Genomic DNA, 26,934 nt, shown 5'->3' with positions numbered 1-26,934 from the left:
ATTTTGTGAAACATTCAGAAACCACTCTATGAAATGTCAAAGCGCATACAATTCTATTAAGGGGAATCAAATATTCATTTGATAAAATCAGTTTTGAAATGACTGAGATTTCTAAACACAAGGTAAAACAAAGAGATCCTAAATAAAGGTGTGGCCTGTCAATTTTATAAGGATCGCTTTTTTGGATATATCAACCATTTCAAGGGCAATTTTCATCAAATAAACGTTGAATCTTTCTTAAAATTAAATGCTCTTTCATATTTCATCAGACGTTTCTCATTATCTCACCATAAAAATGTTATATACCTGAAAGTAACATGCATTTCATGTTGTGGAAATGCTATATATTTTCTTTCATTGTATTTATTGTAAGGAACCTTGCAATCTATAAATAAATTCACATATTAATGATATCTGCTTTTCAGCCAAATCACTATTCTTAACAGTTTTCTCAGCACCATCTTTTTAAAAACTTTATCAGGATGATGGGTCACAGCTGAAAGTGTAGTTGAAGGAATAGTTGATGGTAATCATCATCCATTGCTGTAATGAAACATTATAAACTTTTTAAGAACTTTTTTTTTCTACTATGTCAGGCCAGGTGTGCAAAAGATGCTCTAGAATAAGGTGACTTGTTGGGCCATCAGTATCAGCCTTATTACTTGTTGAAATACAAGCTGAGATCAGTGTAACCTCCTCCCAACAAAGCATTTACCAACATTCCAGGGAAATCCAGGGGTTAAATCAAAAGGAAGTGCTTGTTGAAAGTGTGGGCAGACTACTTTAAGAGCTTCAGGTTATAATTGGGTCAAGGGCAATGGACCTTGAACCAGCCTGACTCCAGGGATCATAGCTGACCTTGACCTCCATAGAGAATCACATTCTGTCACCCTTGAAGCAAGTCACATGCTTGGGATGGTATTCAACAAACATGCTGATAGGCTAGGGTAATATCAAGAGTACATGAACGCATTTATTAGGTCATGACTATATACAATGTAAATGTCAAATATGATGTGGAGGAATGTTCATATTCTTCAGTGTACACGGATTTGGCTTTTTAAAATCTGCTGTGGAAGGAAATGTTATGTACATATAATTAGGGAACAAAATAGTTACAGATGATCATTACCAAAGAGGTAGAGACATCTCAGAACTTTTTATACACCACAGTATTACCTCCCCCCCCCCCCCCCCCCCCCCCCCACAGTCTATCAACAACAATACATCTCCATTAGTTCATCACGGAAAACAATTTGAGTACCATTAATTGTTTTAATGATTACTTTTTGTTGATTGATGCCTTCTGAAACATGGAAAGCATTATCCACTATAAAGACTCCCTAACCCAATTTCTTTCCACTTGGCTTTCCTGCTTGTTTCTTAGTCCAATCAGCATCACCAAGGCCCTTCTTCAATGATAATTCCAGAGGAGGGAACAATTCCTGCTTTGGGATGCTTTCACACTGGTCTCAGAGCCTATCAGAAAACACTAACTATGAGGAGTGTCTCCTCCACTTTCTGCATTTGAACACTTGGAGAGTCTCCCTTGTGCCTGTAATACATGTTGCAGTTACAAATATTGTAGGAATAAATGTGACAGAAGAGAAGTGTGTTGCTTAAACAAAATCATCTACGTCGTGTACGCACACAATAATGGTGAAGGGCAATGAACCACTTCCCCAGCCCATGAGTTATAGTGCGGGCTGAATTCTCTCTATCACATATTTCATCAAGCGATATCACCTCGCCATTCTAAAATCTGATTGATCGCTCTTGGTAAGTACACTTCTGGTTTTGCGGTTTACCCACGTCACGTCCTTCATCTCTGGATATTTTCCATAATTTGTTGTTTTGCATCATTGGCCCAGCATTGCGACACTTCGCAGAAGAATCCCATTCACCAACTATGTAAAGTTACAGATTAGAAAATAACTCTATTATTCAACAGATTATAAGACTTATCATAGGATATGTGAATACCAGTTCTTCGGCATTCAATGTGCATAAAAGAGTACATAACACATCACACGTTCATATACACCGAAAGTTGATATCCCAAGAATTAAAGGTAAAAAAATTGGAGCGCCACACGCGTTCAGATTAGGAGATTCCATAATTAAACACTTGGGATGAATACAGTGCACTCCCGTTACAACGAACACGGTTATAACGAAATTTCGTTATTACGAAGTAAATCTTCTGGTCCCAAAATTATCACCATTAAGTCTATGGTACAAAATTTGCTTATAACGAACACGGTTATAGCGAAATTTCCATTATAACGAAGCCTTTTCTAAGCGCCACAGACAAAGAAAAACAAAAGAAATGTGCTCCGTTATAAATAACGAAATGCGAATTGCTTTCGAAAATACGTAGCGGAACAAGCATTTATAGCGTCTCTGCATGGGTGAACGCTTCACACCACTGTGTGTTCGCTCCTTGTGTCACGCACAGTTTCTGAGGGGAACTTGCGTTTATTATTGTAATACAGTTATCCCATCACATTTTACATAGCTTTCCAGTGTATAGTGAGTATTCAGCAAACATAATATGATAAATATACGTGGTTCCTTGTTTTCGTTATATATTGTATTTGTTCGGTTATAACGAAATTTCGTTAAATCGAAAGAAAACCGCCGGTCCCGAGCATTTCGTTATAACGGGAGTGCACTGTATCTGGCAGAAGGTCCTAAACATGTAAAGCAGCTGTGTATAAAGTTTCCATTGTACTAGGTGTTTCAAAAAACATTTCCCACTTTTGATTCTTAACAATTCAAAAACTATATATCAGATAACACTGTCATTGATATGAGTGATAGCTGAATAGTGTACAATTTTGTTGGAGGTGGTTCAAATATGAAAGCATAAATCAGTTTCATGAAATCCATGATTAATTTCACAGTTAGGTTCCAGATTTTGCTCTATTTTCAACCTTCTGTACAAAACTTTCACTCTGCACAGGGGTCAATGGGTGTGTATGGGAGTGTGTGGTCAACACCCTGACAATGGTCCTGAACAATGGCCAGGGTTTGAATGCTTCATTACTTACATGACGTATTCATGAGAAATTCCACTAACACAACTAGTCTTTATTCAGCCTCAGGCAGTATCTGTGTAAAGTCAAACCAAGGAGGTACTAGGCTTGCCTAGTACCTCCTTGGTCAAACGCCTGCCGATACTGTCGTTGAGTGGCGACAGTGCTCTACCTACTTCTGGGCCCTGTTGCATAAAACCCTTACTGCTGGACTTACCACTCCTTTCTAGCGGTAAGTCTTCAAATTAGCGGTAAATGTTATGATCCTTGATGCCGATTGGCTGTGACGTCTAATTTTGACGGTAGTTACCATTGAAATTCAACGGGAAGTTTTATGCAACAGGCCCCTGAAAAACGAAAAATTACAACAAATACCTTCTGTTCTGTCGTAAAACATGGTGACAGGAAGCAAAGAAAATCAATTAGAGTATACACTTGTGTATATGGAGCCTTAAATAAATCTACTGTGAAACAAATCGCCCCAATGAAAAATGTTGCTGAACTCTTTACCAAAAATGATCTCTTTTTATCGAAAAAGCGACAAATTTGTCAGACAATTAGTAGACAGTTGTATTAAAATGAAAAACTTTAGATCTGGTTCTGGTTCTGGTTCTGGTTGGATTCTGCGCAATCACTGCCTGAAGGCTCATATCCCGCGCAGTCGGTGTGAATGGATTTATTTCTTAAGATCTTAAATTTTGAAATGAGCTTTTTTGACCAGCTCTTCTACATTGATTGCGTCAAGCATAATTTTTAAGTCCTTTAACTTGGTAACACTTCTTATCTCTGGTGGTAAGAAGTTCCATTCTCTGGTTGTCCTTGGGTAGAATGAGTGCTGGTAACATGTCTTGTTGAATGAAGGCATCTCTAAAACGTTGGGACCTGTTTGTCGCCGTGTTGAACCGGGTCTCTGACGTAGATGAACATTTGATGGGGTAATACTGTGTACTTCTTTAAAGATGGCAATCAATCGGAACTTGGTGCGGCAATTTTCCCAGGTTTCCCATTGGAGTTTGGATAGGATGGATGTGACACTGGATTGATTGTCATAATTGTTTATGACAAAATGAGCAGCCCGGTGTTGAATGGCCTCAATGCTCTTCTTTCTTGTAGCTTGATGAGGGTCCCAAATGGAAGCACAATACTCAAGCCTTGGGCGAACCAGCGTTTTGTAGGCTGTTTCTTTGACTGATTTATTACACGAATGGAGATTTCTTCTGATGATACCCAGCATTTGGTTTGCCTTTGTAGTAATCCTGTTAATGTGGTGTGATCAATTGAGATCTTTGCTTATTTCAACACCTAAGTACGGTTGGTGGCTTATTTGTTGTAGCTGTTTCCCTTTCATTGTATATGGCGTGATAATAGGTTTGACTTTGTGGCTGACATGCACAGTAAAGCATTTTGACGGGTTGAAGGACATCTGCCATTGTGACTCCCACAAGCATAACAAGTTGATGTCTTTCTGAAGAGCTTTGCCATCCTGATCATTGCATATTTCCCGTTATATTATGCAGTCGTCTGCGAAAAGTCGTACCTTGGACTTAACCACGTTTGGCAGGTCGTTAATGTATATATATGAGAAACAATAAAGGCCCCAGAACCGTTCCCTGTGGTACCCCTGATGTCACCTGAGATTCCTGGGATTCTGCTCCCTCCTGGAGAACGCGCTGATGTCTGTTAGTAAGGAACATGTTCAGCCAGTGAAGGAGGTTGTTGTTGTTGTTGTTAATACCAACATGTTCAAGCTTGAGTAGTAATCTCCCATGGGGGACCTTGTCAAACGCCTTGCTGAAATCAAGTATGATGAGATCGGCTTGACTCCTAGCATCAAGGGTTCTTGCTAGGTCATTAATTAAACCTGCAAGTTGCGTTTCACATGATCTGCCTTGTCGGAATCCATGTTGATGGTGAGTGATGACATCATGGGCATCCAAATGGTCCTTGATGTGACGGAAGATAATATGCTCCAAAATTTTACATGGGATGGAAGTGAGTGAGACCGGCCTATAGTTCTCAGGATTTGTACGTTCCCCTTTCTTGTAGACTGGGACGACATTGGCTTTAAGCCATCCTTCTGGGAGAGTTCCTGTATCGACAGATTTCTGGAAGATCTTTTGCAAGACCAGAGATAAACTTGAGGCACAACTCTTGAGTAGTTTGGGTGGAATTTGATCTGGTCCGGTTGCTTTATTCGGTTGTAGATCCTCTAGAAGTTTCTGAACTCCTGCTACTGATATGGTGAGTTTTGGTAGATCTGGTATGTTATGGTGATCTATATCAGGATATTCTTCTGGGATTTCCTTGGTGAAAACTGAACAGAATTGTTGATTGAGTGCTTGTGCTTTGTCTCTTGCAGTTGATACCATTCTATCCCCAGAACGAAGAGAGGAGATTCCAAAAACCTTTTGTCTAGTGTTCTTGATAAACTTCCAAAAGGGTTTGATGTTGTCACTCTTGAGACTTTCCCCTATGACATCATTCATATACCGATTGTGGGCTTTCCTAATGTTTCTATCAATTAAACGGCGGAGTGATTGAAAACTTTCCCAAACCTTGCTACTTCCAGATTTCCTAGCCTTATTATACAGCCTCGGTTTCCTTCGTATTTCACGTCGGATGGACTGGTCTACCCATGGTAAGTTGTATCTGGTAGAACTTAGTTTGGATGGAACATATTCATCTATAGCTGCTTGAAGGGTTCTTTGAAAATCAGCCCATAAGACTATTAACGTCTGAAGCTTGAAGATGTTCCTCAGTTTGAGATCTATCAAACTCTTTCATAAGTTCAGAAATTTCTTCAAATTCTGCCTTTTTATATAAAAATATTTTCCGCCTGGGAGGTTTAATTAATCTGGCAGTTAGGTTTATATCAACTTCTACTATGTCATGATCACTAATTCCAGCAATGACCTTGTGATTTGATACTAAATCAGGATGTGATGCAAAGCATAAATCCAAAATATTTTCTTCTCTGGTAGGTTGATTAATGACTTGAGTTAAGTTGAAATCAGCGGCAATGTCGAGCATTAGCTTACATACTGCTGCGTAGTTGCCCCCTTGGCGTACAGAGTTGGTACTCCAGTCTACACTAGGCATGTTGAAATCTCCAAGTAACCATATAACTGCAGATTTAGGTATTTTAGATAATGATAAGTCCAGTTCATTCAAATAATCAGTATCAGTTGTTGGGGGACAATAAAATACTCCTACATACACTGGTTTTTGGCCTGAAATGTGGATGATGACCCATTTATATGCTTAGTGCGTTATCCCAGATTTAGTGATACGTGAAGCAAAATTTGAAAATGATTGCAAGCTGGAATGAAATGTGGTGTTTGCAAGCACATGGAAACATGTGCTTACTTTTTCCACGTGCATGCATTTTACCCTTTACCGTGCATGAATTCAGACTAGCAGTGCCCAAGGCAATCCACATGAATTACTGACTATTATATACCTCATCATATAGAATCCTCTCATCTGACTGGTTAAAAATGGAGTCATGGAAATAGCTGTGCCCCATTTTTGATTTACTGTGCCCAGGGCCGGGGCACAGTAAATCAACTGTGCCCTGTAAATAGGTTTGGAGACAGTCGCGACCCATACACATAGCATAGATCGCTCATATGAACGCACCAATGATCAATGATATGACTGCTGCGCATTTGATCAGCGTGCTGTAAAGGAGACTAGCGGTCACTGTGCCCTGTAAATAGGTTTGGAGACAGTCGCAACCCCGTACACATAGATGATCACTCATATGTACGCACCAATGATAAGACCGTCGCGCTGTCTATCAGCGTTGATTACAAGTGCTGTAAAAAAGGCTAGAATCTACCGGTATATTTTCGGTATCTATATTTCGGAATCTATATTTTCGGTATAGGAAATAAATAATGACAGCTTGATATTCGGGGCACAGTTAAAATTATGTAGGCCCTCGGTGATGTGAAAACCGTAACTATGCTCTCAGCTTCGCTTCGGGCATAGTTATGGTTTTCACATCACCTTGGGCCCATAATTTTAACTGTGCCCCTCATACACTGTAGCAGTCATTATTTGTATTCTAAGCATTCATGTGCCTGGGAGTGCCAGACTGACGCCTAGTCAACAGGTGGTTCAGGCATGTCCATTGTTCAGGGCCATTGTCAGCACACACTCACATACACATCATTGGTTCCTGGGCAAAGTTCATTTTTGTACAGAGGGTTAAAATTTGAGAAAAATCTGAAACATTACTTCAAAATCAATCTTAGATTTAATGAAACTGATTTATGCTTTCACATCCAAATTACCTCCAACAAAATTGTACACTATTCAGCTATCACTCATATCAATGACAGTTTTATCACATGAATAGTTTTTGAACTATTAATGATCAAAAGTGGGAAATGTTTTTTGAAACACCTAATACTTTGGGGTAGAGAGAGACAGATCCATGTAATGATACACATTTCTCCAGACTGTCTCTGAGTTTCGTACAGAGACTGCTGTAAATACTGGGAGGATGGTAGGGCTATCACTCACTGAAAATTTCAAGGACCCATATCTCCTTTCAAGAATTCTGAAGTGATAGAGTAGGGACGCTCCAAGTAACAAGGAGTGGAGTTCATGGAAGGACAGCTTGCAGCTGGCTAGTCGCCAGAGCTGAAAGGAAAAACAGAGAAATACTTAAAGTATGATCGGGGGAGACCATCAGAGGCACAAAAAAAGAGAAAGAAAAAGAAAGAAAACTGCATAGTATCATGACTGTGAGGTACATCAAATGTACAGGGAAGCTTCAAAATGGAAATTAATCTCTTAACCACTGAGGACAAACTGATTTTGCTGAGTCTCAGATGCTTCTTTTCATTATACAACTTAACAAAAGAATAATATGGTCTTCTGAAGCTTTAAATACAATTTTGTACTGATGATGCTGCATCACACAGTAACAAATAAAATGTGGACCATGCATATTTTCACTCAGGAGAAAATATTAATTTTGTTGCAATAATACATGAAGCTTAAAATTGTACTCTTCATTCAACACAGGCATTGCAGGGCTTTGCTGTTTCATGACAAGTTTTCTGCATTTATGGGTGTGGTCATTTCCTGTTAATGTGAGAGAGGTAGCTGCAATATATTCAAAGTGAATTCTTTCCACAGTACAAGCAAAGTCAATGACTTATTCAGATCTTTTCATTTTCTAACTGCTTTGATAGTGTGAACATGAAACATGACACCAAAAGGAGGAACATATTAGCGTAAAGAAAAATGCAATTAACAAACTGAGTTGACAATGTGAAAACTGTTCTTGGGGATACTGACAATATTGAATTCATGTGAATAATGCACAAAATGAATATCAAAATTTGGCAAAGGCATTTTGTGATCCTAGGATTATGAAATACCGGTAATCAATTTACTATGTCTTATCAAATGAATCTGGAATCTGAGAACACAAACAATCTATTCAACTGAAAGCAACTTATCTATCATTAAGATATCATAAAACCCAAGAAACCTTTTTGTTTATAAGACAAATTTTAATAGTGAAGACTTGAAAGACATGTGTTGTCCTGCATATTTACCTCTTGCCCAGATAGAAGATAGTCTGTTGAGTAGACAAAAAGGTTCTGGTACCTCAGACCCAGCAGAATGAGTGAGCTGGAGAGGGCACTGGTTAGTATAATGAGAGCCTTGGAGACAGGGGCCATATCTGTACCACAGTATGCAAAACATTACATCAGGAATAACAACTTTGTCACATCATTATGGTCAGAAAGCACTTTACATTATAATGTACATCAAAGAGAATCCATAAAGATCTTGCGAGGTGTCCCCGATCCCACAGCAAGGAACTACAGTGCGCTCCTGTTACAACGAACACGGTTATAATGAAATTCCGGTTACAATGAAGTACAAATTCAGGCCCCAACATCATCAGCTCTATATTCTTTATTATTTGTTCCGTTATAACAAAATTTCATAACAACAAACGAAAGCTGCCAGTCCCAGGGATTCCATTATAATGGAAGTCAATTGTTAAGTATTTCTATTTAAAGTGCACTTAGTAAATCCGTAAAATTAAGCTTCAAATTGAATAAAATATTTTGACTTATTCTGAAAAAGAAAAAAATTCAGGTGTGGTAGTGATTATGAGCTAATATGTAACGTGAGTAGTAAACGTGTAACGTGAGTAACGACGATTTTGCTATTGCTGTCAAATATTTCCAATGCTCTCAAAAATTTGACCCCTTATATTTGAGTACCACAACATGAGTTATATAAATCATACAACAGTTGTTTGAAATACTACCCAGTATGAGGACACTTTTTGAATAAAGGCATGTTGGCTTTTTATGTCGTCCCAAAAAATGTAACGCGAGTAACGAAAGTGTTTTGTCTTTATTTCCGGTATGGATGTGGTTAGTAAAATTCTATTAATATTGCATGGTAGACTAAGTAAGGACTTGTGCATCTATTGTAGAACAAAGAGTATGTCAAACCTTCCAGTACAAAAAATATGACAATTACAATATGCAGAGATGCCTAAAAAGTGTAACGTGAGTAACATGGAATTGCCCATATGATGATAAGGAAGTCTTTCCAACTTTATTGGGCAAGTCCAAGATAATGCGCGCGTTACGTATGGGACATTCAGAGACTTTTATGACCTGAAAAATAGTGTTAATGGCCTTTGATCATATTGAACTTCATCATGGTGATTGATATCTAGAAGAAGTATAAACATGTGAAAAATTGAGAAAAATGACCTTGACAATTATATTCTAGAAGAGAAAATATGTGCCGTTACGTATGGGACCAGAAAACTTTTGTTTTTTTGAACATTTTTTTCAACCTCAAAACTCACTGAAAGTATTTCATTCTACAACATGAAACTCACTGTGATGAAAGTCACAACACTCAAGATTATCACAGGTAAGTTTCATGTCATTAGGCAAAAAGCTCTAATTACAGGTTCTAATTAAAGACAGACATGACGTGTTACGTATGGGACAGTTACGTACATTGTATGGGACAGTTTGTCCCCCATTCATTTAGTGTGTGACGAACCATGTGTATGGGTATTTTGCATAATTATTGTAGTAAAATCAGTTGAAACTACTCAAATACTGATCCAGATTGTCAAGGAAACATTATTCCCCGAATATTCACCATCATAATCATAGTCAATCATATTTTTATATTTTTATGACCAACCTGAGTATGCATGCCCTTTGTCCCCCATTTGTTTAGTGTGTGGAGAATCAAGTTTATATGGGTATTTTGTAAAATAATTTTGCAAAATACCCATAAACAAATTGTTGCATAATCATTGAGGTAGAAGCAGTTGAAATTACTCAAATACTGTTCCAGATTGACAAGGGAACAATATTCCCCATATTTACCATCATAATCATATTTAATCATATTCTATATTTTTTATGACCAACCCGAGTGTGTATGCCCTATTTTTATCAGGATAGTTACTACTGAAAAATTGAATAGTTTAAAGTGTCTACTTCCATCAATTGATGAAGGGCAGTTTGCCATTTAGTTTCAATAAAAAATGACTTGACATAAGAAATATTAATTTCAATAAATAAGCAATACCTGCTGCGTGGAACCCCAGTGATCGAGTAGATGATGTCTGTCTAGCAGTCAGGTCATTGATTCGAGTCACACCTCAGTATGAATACCCATGAATTTTGTCGTGGCTACTATTGAAACTGAATAAGGACAATTTGTGTATCACTTCCAATAAAAAGGAATCATGTTTAATACTTGATATATTTTTTGTATATATCACAACCATTTCAAATTGGATCTCCGTCACAAACACTTTGAATTCCTCTAGTCTTAGGATTGTATGCTCTTTAGTATTAATTCATATGGAATTGGTTTCCAATCATCTCATTAAAGGGGAAGGCTAGTAACTGATCAGTGGGAATCAGTGGAAATGCTGGGAGATGATTGTTCCAATCCTTATGGGATTCATTCAAGAGTACATTATCATATCTATTGTTGTGTGAAAACTATTTGCTTCAGAATGGTCTCATATTCAAGTAATGTGCAGTTTAATGTTTCCAGGTAAGCGTCCCTGGTCAGTGATGGGGCATTAATCTGCACATTACTTGAATATGAGACCGTTCTGAAGCAAATGATTTTCACACAACAGTAGATATATAACGTACTCTTAAATGAATTCCACAAGGATTGGAACAATCATCCCCCAGCATTCGCACTGATTCCCACTGATCAGGTACTAGCCTTCCCCTTTAAATGTTGAAAACTGAATCCCCATTTCTACAAAAACTATACCATCCCTTTAATGCTGATTTTTCATTGTGTATTTTGCCATTTTCCCCTCCCCCTTTCTGAAATTTGTTCAGTCAAGTACATGCATTGTTTCAAGTGTCTAAAACTCAAAAAGTAGCTACAATGTTGGGATGCTTTCTTCAGGATGATTGACCATTTGTGTACTGAGAGACCTTCCCAGCTAGCTACATGCATTCACATGCAATATGTATGAGGATGTCCCATACGCAACGCATTTGTCCCATACGTAACATTATTTCAATGCCTAATAGAATGTATTTCTTTTACTGTTTTTTTCTTTTTTCTATGGTGTTTAATTCTTCTAAACAATGAATTAGAACTTTCCAAAAGGGCATTAAAATATCCTCAGCAATTTCAGAAAAAAACCTAAAAAAATGACCTCAATTTGTTACGTATGGGACATCTCATGATAGGACACGAGCTAATTTGCATAATCATTTGCATAATCCCTAAATTTTTATACCAAGTTAAACTATTTGATGAACTTCTTATGTCCACATATTAATCAAATATCATTTGCTTTCCTTTGAATTAATATGAATTTTTATAAATGTCCCATACGTAACGCTGTGTTTCACATTGAAATGAAGCCCTTGAAATTTGCGTAAACTTACATAATATCATTTTTTCCTCCATGGAAATCAAAACTTCAACTCATAAGCTTCAACATGATACCAAACATGTCAATATTGAGCAAAGATGAAATTTTGCATTCTGAGGGGACCTTATCTTGGACTTGCCCTATTAAGAAACTAAAAAAACATGCAAAATTATTTCTAGAAAGAATCAGGACACAGTCCTATGATCAAAAAGGACAAAAAGATACAAACCTTTTGGTAGATTTGAATAAGGGAGATTCCTAAGCCTTGCATAATGATTGTTGCTATGGCCCAACTGATATAGAATACCCATGGAATGTATGCTTATAAAAAAAGAAATAACACTTTAAATAAAGAGAAGTTAAAAAAAAATCATGCCTATTTGATGTATATTGTGCATTGATCATTTGATAGATTACAGAAATGTCAAACTTCCGTAATTTACAGGCATTGTAATTAAAAGTACTTGTAATTATGTCTCATCTGATAGTGATACTGATTGTATTACAATCAATATCATATTGATGACACATGTTCGATGAAGCATATTATGAAGACTCTAGTGTACTTGTACATTGATGGTTTTGGTCTCACAGGAACAGGTGGGGAGCATTGACAGTGTAATTGTAGCTACTCTATGAAAATAAAAATTGTCTGGAACCTTTGACCTTGAACCTTGATGTAATCCCTGAAGCTGCTCTTTCCGAACTAAAGTGGGATGGGATGTACTGTGACAGTACGTGATGGTACAGTCAGTATGTTTATTGTAGCATATATTCATAAAAATAAAAACAGTGTTGTGTGCACTAAAAATAATGAAAGATTTACAGCACCATGGAACCACAGGAGGTTTCAACCCTCTGATGAAGGTTGTTGTAGTTAGGGCAGCTTTGTGTAATTTGTGTTGTGGTTCCCCACTTTGAAGGTGCATGTTCCGTTTGTCAGACGCTGTATTCGCACTGCGTACGTGAACACTAACACTAACAGCGTCTGGTCGGGCTGTATTCGCACTGCATGTGTAATAAGAGCGTCTGGTCGGGCTACATTATAGACTCTACCTCTAGCAGTTTTATTTTTAGTGCCACTAAACAAGCATTGGCTACTACTACTAGTAAAAGTTTATTACATATCGGATATCTCGTAACCTACTATTCCGGGGATTGTATACTAACGTTGTCGTTTAACTAGGCCTAAAATTAGGCCTAGACATGCCGAATGGCAATAGTCGCCAATACAGTTACACTTAAATTACACTGACAGTCCTGTCTATACGATCAAGTGAGCCCTCTTACTCTGCTAGCAGAAACGGACACGAGTTAACTCGTGGGACAGCTAGCTCTAAACTTGAAATGACTTTTGGATTGTAATGTGTTGAGTGCCTATCCGTCTTTCAAATGCCGTCTGTCCATGGCATCTATCATCTGATCATTATGTTTGAGCTTTTTTTCAACGTTACACAGTTATAAAGGGGCGGGGCTACGTATATTATTGGGTTATTACTATTCGACTAAATATGGTCTAGTCCTAACTCTAGTATTATCAATGTCATGTTATATAGACCGTCTAGACGCTACAGTCATTTGTAGTTTACAGACCAAACCTATCGGCACGATTTTGTAGCGCACATAAACTAGAAAGTAAAAAGAAGGCATAACAGAAATGTTTCCAGATCTAACTTACAGAATCCCGATGAGGTGTATGGTTGAGACATGACTGTTTCGATGCATGCTCCCCACTTAAAAGCACGTAGCCTCTGCCTTGGCCTTTAGTCTTTAGTAGCGCGACGGTGTATACGTCTAGTAAGAAACCTCCCGGGCCGGGCGCGATTTTTTTTTCCGTAACCCTAACGCGTCGAAATTGCCAATTGTGTCACTTGAGCAAAGACTATCGGTGAACAAGTTGGTTTTTGTACGCATGTGCGTGGACTTCGCATGACTTGGGCAGTTTCGTAGCTCCATGGTAAGGCCAAGGAGGTACTAGGCGTTGAGTTTGTACTGTATATCTACAGTACCACTGGCATGGTCGTCTGCTAACTACAGAATCAAATTACAATGTGAGAATGGGACGCCGTCCTTCAAACAGAAACATAACAACGGGTTTATGGGTATATGGGTATGTGATGCGTGTGTTTGTGTGTGTGTGTGTGTGTGTGCGTGTGCCAGGGGCGGATCTAGCTTTTTTCCAAGGAGGGGGTTTAAGGGTTGAGCTGGGTATTGCAAAGTGAGTGAGAGCAAAGCAAGTGGGGGGGGGGGGGAGGGTGTGGGAGGGGGGTATCCCCCCTCCCACAGTAGGGAGATTTTCAATTTTTAGGATTGCCAGCTTGCAATTTTAAGCATATTAATTACTTTGCATGCTCTATTTTCTCTCTCTCTCTCTTTTTTTGCCAAACATATATACAATGTATATATATATATATATATATATTTTTTTTTTTGGGAGGGGGGGGGGGTTGGTGCAGCCCCACCCGCGCCCCAAGCGCAGTGGAACATGTCTGGTTTGGGGGGGGGGGAGGGCAAAATTTCGACGGGGATGGGCACATTGACGTGATGGTTTGAGATCCTCGGCGAGGGAGCGAAGCGACCGAGCGGGGGGAGGGGGAGTACAAAAGTCGCGTTTATAGAGCATTTAAAAGCAAATTTCTAGGAAATTAAAAAGTGGATAGAATCATTTGCAAATGACTATGATTATACGGGGGTATAACATTATTTCATGAGACGGTGTGAGATCCGCGGCGAGAGCGAAGCGACAGAGCGGGGGAGGGTGTGGGAGGGGGATATACCTCTTCCCATGTCCCACGCATAGGGACTTTTTGTAAAAACAGAGTATAAAAGTCGCGTTTCTAGAGAATTTAAATCAAATTCCTAGGGAACTAAACACAGTAAAAAAAATCCCCGCGAAGGACTATGATCATAAATTATGCAAACTATTCATTCTATTATAAGTATGGACAGAGCGAGCGAGCCACTCTCACTTTGCCATTCGTCTGAAATGTATTCATTAAAAGCTAAAACGTAATCGCATTGTTTGAGCAATAAAAATTATTCTTGTATTACAAGAAAGCATAGAAGAAAAGAAAAAAAGTAGGCTTTACTAAAGGTATGTTCCACGGGGCACACTCGAGGACGCGAGGCTACCATCTATACACTAAATTTACTCATAAAGTAAATATTAGTGTATAAAGATATGATAATGTATATTGATAGTGTATTATGATTTTCGCCCCGTTAGGGGCGACAATTTTGCATATTCAGTTTTAAAATTGACAGCTTTTACGCAAGAAAAGTGCCTTTATTGTTGATTTTGGTCTTCAAATAATTGACTAATTAGTTGTTGTTTGTTTGTATGTTCTTTTTTTTTTTTACTTGGCAGCCCAAGAGGGGGGTTTAAACCCCCTAAACCCCCCTGTAGATCCGCCACTGTGTGCGTGGTTTCCACTTCACATGTCATCGGCATCGCGTTCGCCTTTGCCTTAGCTTACGTGGTATTTCTGTGGTTTTGTTCGCCGTCTGCTGACACTTTTCCTGTATCTCGCAAGACTTGCGTTTCTAGGATGCATGCAAACTCGACGTTGTCATCAATATCTTGCAAAAAGTAAATTTGAAATCTAATTGAAGCTTGGACTAAATTAAAATCAATATCTTGCAAAAAGTAAATTGGAAATCGTATTGAAGCTTGGAATAAATTATAATCAGAGTATCATATTTAGGCCAACAGCTGCAGCATTGCTATTGTTATCAACATTGATCATGTTTATTAAGCCCCACAAAATCAGATTCAAAGTGGGCATTGGGTCTTGGGTAACATGGATGAACTACTGGGTTAATTTGGGTTTATCCTCCGACTTCACGATGATTCAGAAAGCCGTAGTATAGGCTCCTAGTATTTTAGTTCAGGTTCATGTATATCAAGATATATGATTACATTCTCAATAATATAACATCCAAGATGAAGATGGGGGAGGGAAGAGAAACTGTGTGGGGGGGGGGAGCTATAGTAATCATCGATTTTGATCGATAATCTCTCTATAAATAGTTTCATTTAATCAGCTTTAAAAGGGCATTTTGGATCGGCCAAAAATCAAAAGATGTGCTATTTCCAACAAATTCTATTCATTTTCCCAGTCCATACATGTACAAAATTGTTCTAGTATCACGGTTTGAATTGCTCTATCAATATTTTTTTTTTGATTTTCACTTTATCATTGCCAACCCTATAGTCCTTCTCATCACGTACCATCGTCACCTCTACCACCATTGAAGGAAACCAAAACCCAAAAAGAAATGTGGATTGAGTGAAAGCAGCAACATTAGTAGAACACATCACTGAAAGTTTAAGGAAAAGCGGGCAATCAATGCAAAAGTTATAAATTTTTAACGTTTTGATGTTGGAACCACTGGCTGCATGACATCAGGGGTGGGCAACAACATAAAGAAAATATAAAGAAAACAAACATGTTTTCACTTTTCTTGAGTAATGGAAGAGCATTTGATTAACCACTTTCAGAAAGTAGGGGGAATGATTACTACCCTCAACATAAATTATGTCAGTATCAATTAAGTGAGGGAATGTGTAATTTTATTGATTTTTTTTTTTTTTTGGTGTGGAATTCTCTTCATATTTTCTTTACATTGTTGTCCACTAAAGACGTCATGGTCTCTAGTAGTCTCTTTATTAAGTGATTACAACACCAAAATATAAAAACGAATAACTTTTGATTGTCCGATTTTTCCTCAAACTTTCACTGATGTGTACTGCTAATGTTGCTGCGTTCACTCAATCCATATTGCTCTTTGGGTTTGGTTTCCTTTCCCAGGTCAAAAAACCAGTAGAAACCAGTAGAAACTAGCCAGCATTTTTAACTGGTCGTTACTGGTTTTAACTGGTCTTAACTGGTTTCAACTGGTTCCAGTTGAAACCAGCAAGGTAACTCTAACTTTCCAGTAACAAAATGAGCAATTCTAATTGAAACCAGTTGAAGACGTACTGGTACCAGTTGATACCAGTTTAAACATACTGGTACGAGTTTATACCAGTTGAAACCAGTAAAAGTCTACTGATGGCCAGTTGTAATACCAGTTCAAGCCTCACTGTACCAGTTGGTAACAGTTTCTGTCGGTTAAAGTTTTACTGCATGGTATACTAGTTGATATATTACCAGGGGGGGGGGGGGGCGTTTCATCAACGAGTTCGTTGGAGGTTTTCACCGACAAATTTGCTATCAGCCAATCAGACGCAAGGATTTCAGTAGCTTTTAACAGTTGTCGGAAAAACGTTTCATGAAACACCCCCCAGTTCAAGTGTCATTTTGTACCAGTTGATACCAAATGAAGGCTACTGGTCTATTATAAGTTAATACGAGTTGAAGTTCCCAGTTGATACCAGTTCAAGTCTTAATGTGTACAACGGTACCACTTGATATATTAACCAATCATCACTATACCATCATTGCTTTTATTCGATTACCATGCACGACCATAAACATCATTACTATCATTTCATCTTATCATCATCACCACGATTATCACTCGTATTACCATCGTATACATATCACCACAAGCAATGAATCTTCCACCACTATCAATATTTTTTTTTCATGTCATCAATCCATCAACAACAACTTCACGAAATCTCTTTCAAAGTTTTCAGCATCTTCATCATTATCCTCAGTCTAAATAAGCATTGCGACTGGCAATACATTCCTATACTCGATCCCTCCCTCCAATGCCCACAGTATATGGCCTAGCACCCTTTATTGAATTGATGAAGAGAAACGATTGAATATCAAAACACTGATTTTCTGTTTGTTTGTTTGTTTGTTTTTGTATGAGTACTAGCTGATTTATTCAAAAGTCTTAAATGGATGACACGACGTTTTGAGTTCAGTCGCCAGTGCGTCCATAACTTAGCACCTTCGTACCTTCAGGTGCACTTAGTTAAGCCTAGTGATGTACATGAACATCATATACAAGGCTAATAGACAGTGGAAATCTACATGTGCCAAGATTTCGCTCTGATTGTCACAAGTGCAGCCCAATCGTATCCTCCTTGAATGGAACAGGCTAGATCATTCAATTAGATCAGCTTCTTCCATATATTCATTTAAGAGATTGTTTAAGCAAAGTTGTTATTTGTAAGTAACACACGAAATTTATTCTGGGCTAGCTTAACATTCCTGTATAATAGTGTTTTAATTGTTATTTCGGCATTCTGGTGAACTCTTGCTGTGGCATGTACTTTTTTATGTTACTTTGCAATGTACAATATGCTGGTATGTATCTACACTGTATAATTATGTCATCTTCTGTATATACCTTTTGCTATTTAATGTACATATGTTCATCATTCAGGGCTCCATGGAAGACCAATATTTATTGGTGAATGGGCTACCCTGACAAAAGATTAGAAATAAATAAATAAGTAGATAAATAGATAGATAAAATAAATAAATAAACTAGCCGCATTCACACGTACAAAATAGCTGGTTACTGAGCGCGCTTCAAAACTCGAGTTCTTGTTATACTCGCAACTTTTTATGAACTTCATGATGATCGATATATTATAGAAACAAACACCTGGCTTTAACTGGTATCAGATTCCCAGGTGGGTTCATGACTTTAAATGTGTATAAACCATTTGTTGTCGACCGACACCCGAAAAAGGAAGCCATGAGTGATTTGTCGTCTCGAAGTCGTGCAGTATCGTACACATAAAAAGTGATGAGATATTAGAGCTGTGAAAGAAGTTTACCAGTATGAAGTTTATCAATATCAGCATAACCATTATGTCTACTATGTGAGAGAGAGAAAAAAAAAATCCAACCCACCAGCTGTTGTAAATTTAACGTCACGTCATTAATATGACGTGGTAAATAGGTTGCAAGGCAGCGTAAATTTTATTTCACTAATACGTCGTAAATATAAAGTGGATAATACGTCACAAAACTGACTTGAAATTTACGTCTTTACCCAGCTAACAAAAAGACGTTTTCTAAACGTTCTTGAAACATTCCAAGTTCGTTATTTGGACGTTTTGTCAAAACTCTTTTAGAACGTCTTCTTTCGGAAGGTTTTCGACGTATTTAAAACGTTTCAATTGGACGCTATGAACACTTCTTTTAAACATTAAGATAACACTAAAAAAAACCTTTCTAAATTTTTAGGACCGACAGAAAAACGTTTGGACGTTATAGACATCCAGATAACTTTTGAAAACCCTCTACAACGTTTAAAAAAGTTTTAACAACGTTCAAAAAGTCTCATGACCCGTTCCAGAACCCTGTTTGATTTTCGGATTAACGAACCTTCGGAATAACGAACCCTATTTCTTTTTTGAATAAACGAGCCTTCGGAGTAGCGAACCCTATTTTATTTTCGGACTAACGAACCTCCAGAATAACGTCACAAAATGTTCGGATTAACGAACCTTTCTTGATTTTCGGGTCAACAAATCTCTAGGTATAGGGGATTTGTGTGTTTCGGATATTCGTTATTCCAAAGGTTCGTTAATCCGAAAATCAAAAAGGGTATGTTAATCCGAATATTTGTGACGTTATTCCGCAGGTTAGTTATTCCGAAGGTTCGTTTATCCGAAAAAAAAACTAGGGTTCGCTTTCCGAAGGCTCGTTCATTCGAAAATAAAATACGGTTCGTTATTCCGAAGGTTCGCTAATCCGAAAATAAAACAGGGTTCGTTATTCCGAAGGTTTGTTGATCCGACAAGGAAATAGGGTCCGTAACGAACCTTCGGAATAACGAGCTTTGTTTCATTTTGTACTCTCTTTGCAACTTGTTCTGTGTTTGTTATTTGTTGTATATCATTGCATATGTTTGCATTTTCGCCGTGTGTTTGTATACTTTGTTATTCTATGTGAAACACGGCCTTGCTGAAAAACAAAAAATAAACTCAACTCAACTCAACTCATTTTCGGATTAACGAACCTTTGAAAAACGAAACTTCGGAATAGCGAACCTTCGGAATAAAGAACCCTCTGAATAACGAATCTTATGAATAACGAACCTTCGGAAAAAAGAATCTTCTGAATAACGAACCTTGTAGATAACGAACTGTAACCATAATAATGGGTACTATCATTGTTCAAACTTGTAGTTATCAGTTTCCTATGAATGTATTTCATAAAAACTCGAAAGTAGCCCCTGTGACTCTGAACTGATGCTCGTTGCGCCAACTTAATGAAAAGATCTTAAATTTGGCTAATATCTGGCAAAGTGATTTTCATTTGGTTATCGATTACCATTTTTGAAAATAAGGGAAATTATTTTGTGCCAAATAACACATTATAAAACGATCGTTTCAAATCTCGTCTACAAATGTGTTTTACTTGAGAATCGGAGCTGGTGGGTTGGATTTTTTTTTCTCTCTCTCTCACATAATATGGTTATGCTGATATTGATAAACTTCATACTGGTAAACTTCTATCACAGCTCTAATATCTCATCACTCTTTATGTGTACGATACTGCACGACTTCGAGACAACAAATCACGCATGGCTTCCCTTTTTGGGTGTCGGTCGACAACAAATGGTTTATACACATTTTTAAAGTCATGAACCCACCTGGGAATCTGATACCAGTTAAAGCCAGGTGTGTGTTTCTATGATATATCGATCATGAATTGTATAAAAAGTTGCGAGTATAACAAGAACTCGAGTTTTGGAGCGCGCTCGGTAACCAGCTATTGTGTACGTGTGAATGCGGCTAGTGTTCTTACAAACAAACAAGCAAACACACAAACAAACAAAAATCAGTGTTTTAATATTCAATCGTTTCTCTTCATCAATTCAATTAAGGGTGCTAGGCCATGTGGGCATTGGAGGAAGGGATCGAGTAGGAATATATTGCCAGTCGCAATGCTTATTTAGACTGAGGATAATGGTGATGATGCAGAAAACTCTGAAAGAGATTTCGTGAAGTTGTTGTTGATGGATTGATGACATGAAAAAAAAGTATTGATAGTGGTGGAAGATATATTGCTTGTGGTGATATGTATACGATGGTAATACGAGTGATAATCGTGGTGATGATGATAAGATGATATCCAGTTGTGAAATGATAGAAATGATGTTTATGGTCGTGCATGGTAATCTAATAAAAGCAATTATGGTATAAGTGATGAGTGCAGTTGTTAAGAAACCAAAACCCAAAGAACAATATGGATTGAGTGAACGCAACAATATTAGCGTTACACATCAGTGAAAGTTTGAGGAAAAATCGGACAATCGATGCAAGTTATTCGTTTTTATATTTTTGGTATTGTAATCACTGAAAAAAGAGATTACTATAGAGACCGTGACGTCTTTAGTGGACAACAATGTAAAGGAAATATAAAGAGAATTCCACACACAAAAAATCAATAAAATTACACATTCCCTCAACTTAATTGATACTGACAAAATTTTTGTTAAGGGTAGTAATCATTCCCCCTACTTTCTGAAAGTGGTTAATCAAATGCTCTTCCATTACTCAAGAAAAGTGAAATCATGCTTGTTTTCTTTTTTCTTTATGTTGTTGCCCACACATGATGTTATATGCAGCCAGTGGTTCAAACATCAAAACGTTAAATATTCATAACTTTTGCATCGATTGCCCGATATTCCTTATACTTTCAGTAATGTGTTCTACTAATGTGGCTGCTTTCACTCAATCCATATTTCTTTTTGGGTTTTGGTTTCCTTCAATGATGGTCGTGGTGGTAGAGGTGACGATGGTACGTGATGAGAAGGACTCGATAGGGTTGGCAATGCAAGTGAACGTCAAAAAAATTATTGATAGAGCAATTCAAATCGTGATACTAGAGCAATTTTGTACATGTATGGACTGGGAAAATAAATTGATTTTGTTGGACATAGGACTTTTTTTTTTAATTTTTAACTGCCGATTCAAAATGCCTTTGTAAAGCTGATTAAATTTATAGAGAGATTTTATCGATCAAAATCGATGATTACTAGCTCTACCCCAGTTTCTCTTCCCTCCCCCATCTTCATATTGGATGTTATTTCACGAGAATGTAATCACATATCTTGATTACATGAACCTGAACAATAGGCCTAAGGAGCCTATACTACGCCTTTCTGAATCATCGTGAAGTTGGAGGATAAACCCAAATTAACCCAGTAGTTCATCCATGTTACCCAAGACCAAATGCCCATGTTACCCAAGACCCAATGCCCACTTCAAATCTAGTTTGCAGGCACAAACCCTTGTTGGTCGTATTAGGAGTCTGCATGTGCCAAGACTAATACACGCACCACTGCACTGCAGCCTCTCCCAACAAGGGAGAAGCTACAACACAGGGCCTATATAGTCTGGGTGCCAAAGCCACTTTTTGGGCCTAACCTTGTTTTACCGTCCACCCAATGTTTTTTGATGGTTTTACCCTATTTCGAGGGTGCTGAATCCGAATCTGGATGATGCAACTCTTGCATCGTTGAGGGTTTTGAGATAATCAAGATGGCCGCCAAAATGGCCGCCAAAACCGGAAATTCCCACGTATTTCCTTCTGAATGGTGAGATATTGAAAACAATTAATGGTTTTACCCTGTTTCGAGGGTGCTGAATCCGAATCTGGATGATGCAACTCTTGCATCCTTGAGCGTTTTGAGATATTCAATATGGCCGCCAAAATGGCCGCCAAAACCGGAAATTCCCACGTATTTCCTTCTAAATGGTGAGATATTGAAAACAATTGATGGTTTTACCCTGTTTCGAGGGTGCTGAATCCGAATCTGGATGATGCAACTCTTGCATCCTTGAGCGTTTTGAGATATTCAAGATGGCCGCCGAAATGGCCGCCAAAAAACCGGAAATTCCCATGTATTTCCTTCTAATTGGTGAGAAATTGAAAACAATTGATGGTTTTACCCTGTTTCGAGGGTGCTGAATCCGAATCTGGATGATGCAACTCTTGCATCCTTGAGCGTTTTGAGATATTCAAGATGGCCGCCAAAACCGGAAATTCCCACGTATTTATTGGCCGCCAATTAAAACCGGAAATTCCCATGTATTTCCTTCTAATTGGTGAGAAATTGAAAACAATTGATGGATCTACCCTATTTCTAGGGTGTTGAATCCGAGTCTGGGTGATGCAAACTTTGCATCCTTGAGGGTATTGAGATATTCAAGATGGCCGCCAAAATGGCCGCCAGAATGGCCGCCAATTAAAACCGGAAATTTCTATGTATAAGCTTTTAAATGGTGAGAAATAGAAAACAATTGATGGTTTTACCCTATTTCGAGGGTGCTGAACCCGAATCTGGATGATGCACCTCGAGATAGTCAAGATGGCCGCCAAAATAGCCGCCGAAATGGAAACTCTAATGTATTTCCTTCTTATAAATGGTGGGAAATTGATAAGAATTGATGGCTTTACCCCAAAGATTTCAGGTATTCGTCAATGGCACAGTTTGAACTTGCTGTATATACAGTGAAACCAGCTCTATCTTTGAGTTGGTACGATACAAGTGTGCCAGCAATAGACCCTTCAAGACTACAAATGCGGTTGAATAATTGCAAGATTACACTGTTTCCTCTACATATAATGGATAAGTTTTGAACACTAACAACAAATGGACAAGACATGTTCATCTAAATCATATTGTGATAGTGATGCAAGAGAAGTGTACTGAAATTACCCAACATTACCTGTCTTAATCCATGAGCAGTTTTAATCTCTTCATTCATGAACACTCAAATTGGTTATTTGGTTTATATTGGTGGTCTTGATGACATTGTTGAAGACACGAGTGGGACATTTTTATAGTTATGATTCAATTTTTTTCTTCAATACGATGTAATATTATGTATGTGTATATGTATATATATATATATATATATATATATATATATGTATGTATATATATATATAATATATATGTATATATAGGCCTAATCTATTACAAACACACACGAGGGGACGGACAAATCACAGGTAACGCGCCGTGAAAAAAAAAACTGAATAAAAAAACAAACGACAACATGGAAGGTAATAGTTGATAATCCAGTACTTACGAATATCATAATCGCGCAGAGTGCTTTTGAAATTACCCTTATTGATATCTACTATAGTGGTCATTGATGCAACCATTTCCAGTGACCTAATCAGAATATGCGGCAAGTTTCATAAGAATACGAGGCGAGACTCGTCAGAATACAAGACAAGTTTCAACACCAAATACCAACATGCCATAATTTACTTTTACTCTATTGATAGCCGAAAAGGATTAACTTCACATCTGTGGAGCCATATTATTGGCGACCACAAGCATTATTTTCTAACAATTATGCATAAAGACATTTTCAGTCGTATCTTTCTTGTGTTTGTACGTTTCAGTATGATGTCAATATCACTTCTTTTTTTTTTCCAGTACGTGTTAAAGTTCCCTTTGAGACATATCAGAATATCTCAGCATATTGCAATACCATTGTGACAAGCATTTTGGATGTCAATAACTTTTGGCTGATTTGACAAATTCACTCAGCTGAGTTGAATTTAAGAATACGAATTATTGCTTTTCACCCTACATGGGTTTAATCCCCCGCTTCCCGTTAGAGCATAATACTTCACCATTTTAGTATAAGAAAATGTTAAGGAGTTTCCGTTCATACAGGACATTTATAGATGTCCGAAAACCTTCAAAGACCTTCAGCACCCTCGAAATAGGGTAAGACCATCAATTTATTTTTAATTTTTACCATTAAGAAAAAATATATTAACACTGGAATTTCTGCCACTTAATCTCGGACGTCTAAAAACCCTAAAGAATGGACGAATTTCAACAACCAAATTTCGAGGGTGCTGAATAGGGCCTAAAATTTACCAATTTTTGACAGTTATTTTGGCGGTCATCTTGGACATCTCAAACCCCTTAAAAAAAAGAACACGAAAGTTGCATCAACCAGGTTCGGATTCAGCACCCTCGAAATAAAGTAAAACCGCCAATTGTTTTCAATTTTACACCATTTAGAAGGTAATATAGGGCTTACATGGAACATTTCGTTTTTGACCATCTTTATTATCTCAAAACCTTCAAGGAAGTTAGAGCTGTATCCTGGAGCTTCAAATTCAGCAAACTCAAAATAGTGTAAAACCACCAACTGTTTTATATTTTACACCATTTAGAAGGAAATAGGGGGTCTACATATGAATTTCCGATTTTGGCGGTCATTTTTGGCGACCATCTTTATCATCTCAAAACCCTTAAGGATACAAGAGTTGTATCCTGAGCTTCGGATTCAGCACACTCAAAATAAGATAAAAACCACCAATTGCTTTCAAATTGTCACCATTTAGAAGGAAATACACGGGAACTTCCGTTTTGGGCAGCCATTTTAACGGCCATATTGAATATCTCAAAATCTTCAACAATGCAGGAGTTGCACCATCTAGATTCTGATTCAGCACCCTCGAAATAGGGTAAAACCATCAATTCTTTTTTAATTTCTCACCATTTAGAAGGAAATACGTGGGAAGTTTCGGTTTTGGTGGCCATTTTGGCGGCCATCTTGAATATCTCAAAATCCACAAGGGTGCAAGAGTTGCATCATCCAGATTCGGATTCAGCACCCTCGAAATAGGGTAAAACCATAAATTGTTTTCAACAGCTCACCATTTAGAAGGAAATACGTGAGAATTTTCGGTTTTAATTGGCGGCCATTTTGGCGGCCATCTTGAATGTCTCAAAAAGTTCATGGATGCAAGAGTTGCATCATCCAGATTCGGATTCAGCACCCTCGAAATAGGGTAAAACCATCAATTGTTTTTAATTTCTCAACAATTAGAAGGAAGTACATGGAAATTTCCAGTTTTAATTGGCGGCCATTTTGGCGGCCATCTTGAATATCTCAAAAACTTCATGGATGCACGAGTTGCATCATCCAGATTCGGATTCAGCACCTTCCAAATAGGGAGAATCACCAATTACTTTCAATTTCAAACCTTTTAGAAGGAAATACGTGGGAATTTTCGGTTTTGGCGGCCATTTTGGCGGCCATCTTGAATATCTCAAAACCCTCAAGGATGCAAGAGTTGCATCATCCAGATTCAGATTCAACACCCTCGAAATAGGGTAAAACCATCAATTGTTTTCAACATCTCACCATTTAGAATTAAATACGTGGGAATTTCCGGTTTTGGTGGCCATTTTGGCGGCCATCTTGAATATTTCAAAACCCTCAAGGATGCAAGAGTTGCATCATCCAGATTCGGATTCAACACCCCCGAAATAGGCTAAAACCATCAAAAAACATTGGGTGGACGGTAAAACAAGGTTCAGCCTCTGGCACCCAGACTAATAGGACAGTGCCGAAGTGGTGCATATAGTAGTCTTGGCGCAGACTCCTTTACGACCAACAAGGGTTTGTGCCTGCAAACTACTTCAAATCTGATTTTGTGGGGGTTAATAGACATGATTAATATTGATAACAATAGCAATCGCTGCAGCTGTAGACCTAGATATATAATACTTTGATTATATTTTATTCCAAGCTTCAATTGGATTTCCAATTTACTTTTTTTGCAAGATATTGATGACGACGTCGAGTTTGCATGCATCCTAATTGGGCTCACACCTGTACAAATAAAATGGAATGTCCCAGACCCCTTCACAAATTCGTACCAAAGATACCAAAATAAATGAAGAAGAATTAATTTAAAATCAATGATATAGTTTGGCAAAAACTGAATAGCTGTAAATATTGAGTATGAATTCTTCTACAAACTGCATTTTGGTTGGAAGATGAAAGCTTTTCTGATTGAATTTGAGGAGACTTTATTTCATTGGCTGCATGTACAGAAAAGATGTGATTTTTTGAGTGAAGAGAACTCGTAGTTTGGCTTTGCAGACCCTTGGACAGAATTTAAGCCGAAGAACCCACCTGGGAAATTTGATGGATGACAGGGTATATCTCACTTATCCAGGTTAGTGAAGATGAAACATCTCATTTCTTCCAGCTGTT

The 26,934-nt window shown here is 37.8% G+C and overlaps 1 protein-coding gene across 2 annotated transcripts in view; it reads right to left on the bottom strand.

Moving 5' to 3' along the window:
• Positions 1–13,686, bottom strand: part of LOC139724416 (ubiquitin-associated domain-containing protein 2-like) — a 31,605-nt gene extending 17,919 nt beyond the window's left edge. For both annotated transcript variants that reach the window (XM_071635560.1, XM_071635561.1), the window contains exons 1-3: positions 13,645–13,686; positions 8,614–8,741; positions 7,568–7,687 (exon numbers count right to left, since the gene is read on the bottom strand). In XM_071635560.1, coding sequence (XP_071491661.1) covers positions 7,568–7,687; positions 8,614–8,741; positions 13,645–13,675 — 279 coding nt within the window. In that variant the 5' untranslated portion in view covers positions 13,676–13,686. The remainder of the gene's footprint in view (positions 1–7,567; positions 7,688–8,613; positions 8,742–13,644) is intronic.
• Between the last annotated feature and the right edge of the window lie 13,248 nt (positions 13,687–26,934).

The sequence above is a fragment of the Diadema antillarum genome, unplaced genomic scaffold (assembly GCF_040938485.1).
Source record: "Diadema antillarum isolate AM-2024a unplaced genomic scaffold, OU_Dant_1.0 scf00000213, whole genome shotgun sequence".
In the NCBI taxonomy this organism is placed as follows: domain Eukaryota; kingdom Metazoa; phylum Echinodermata; class Echinoidea; order Diadematoida; family Diadematidae; genus Diadema; species Diadema antillarum.
This window is presented reverse-complemented; position numbering and strand designations above follow the sequence as displayed.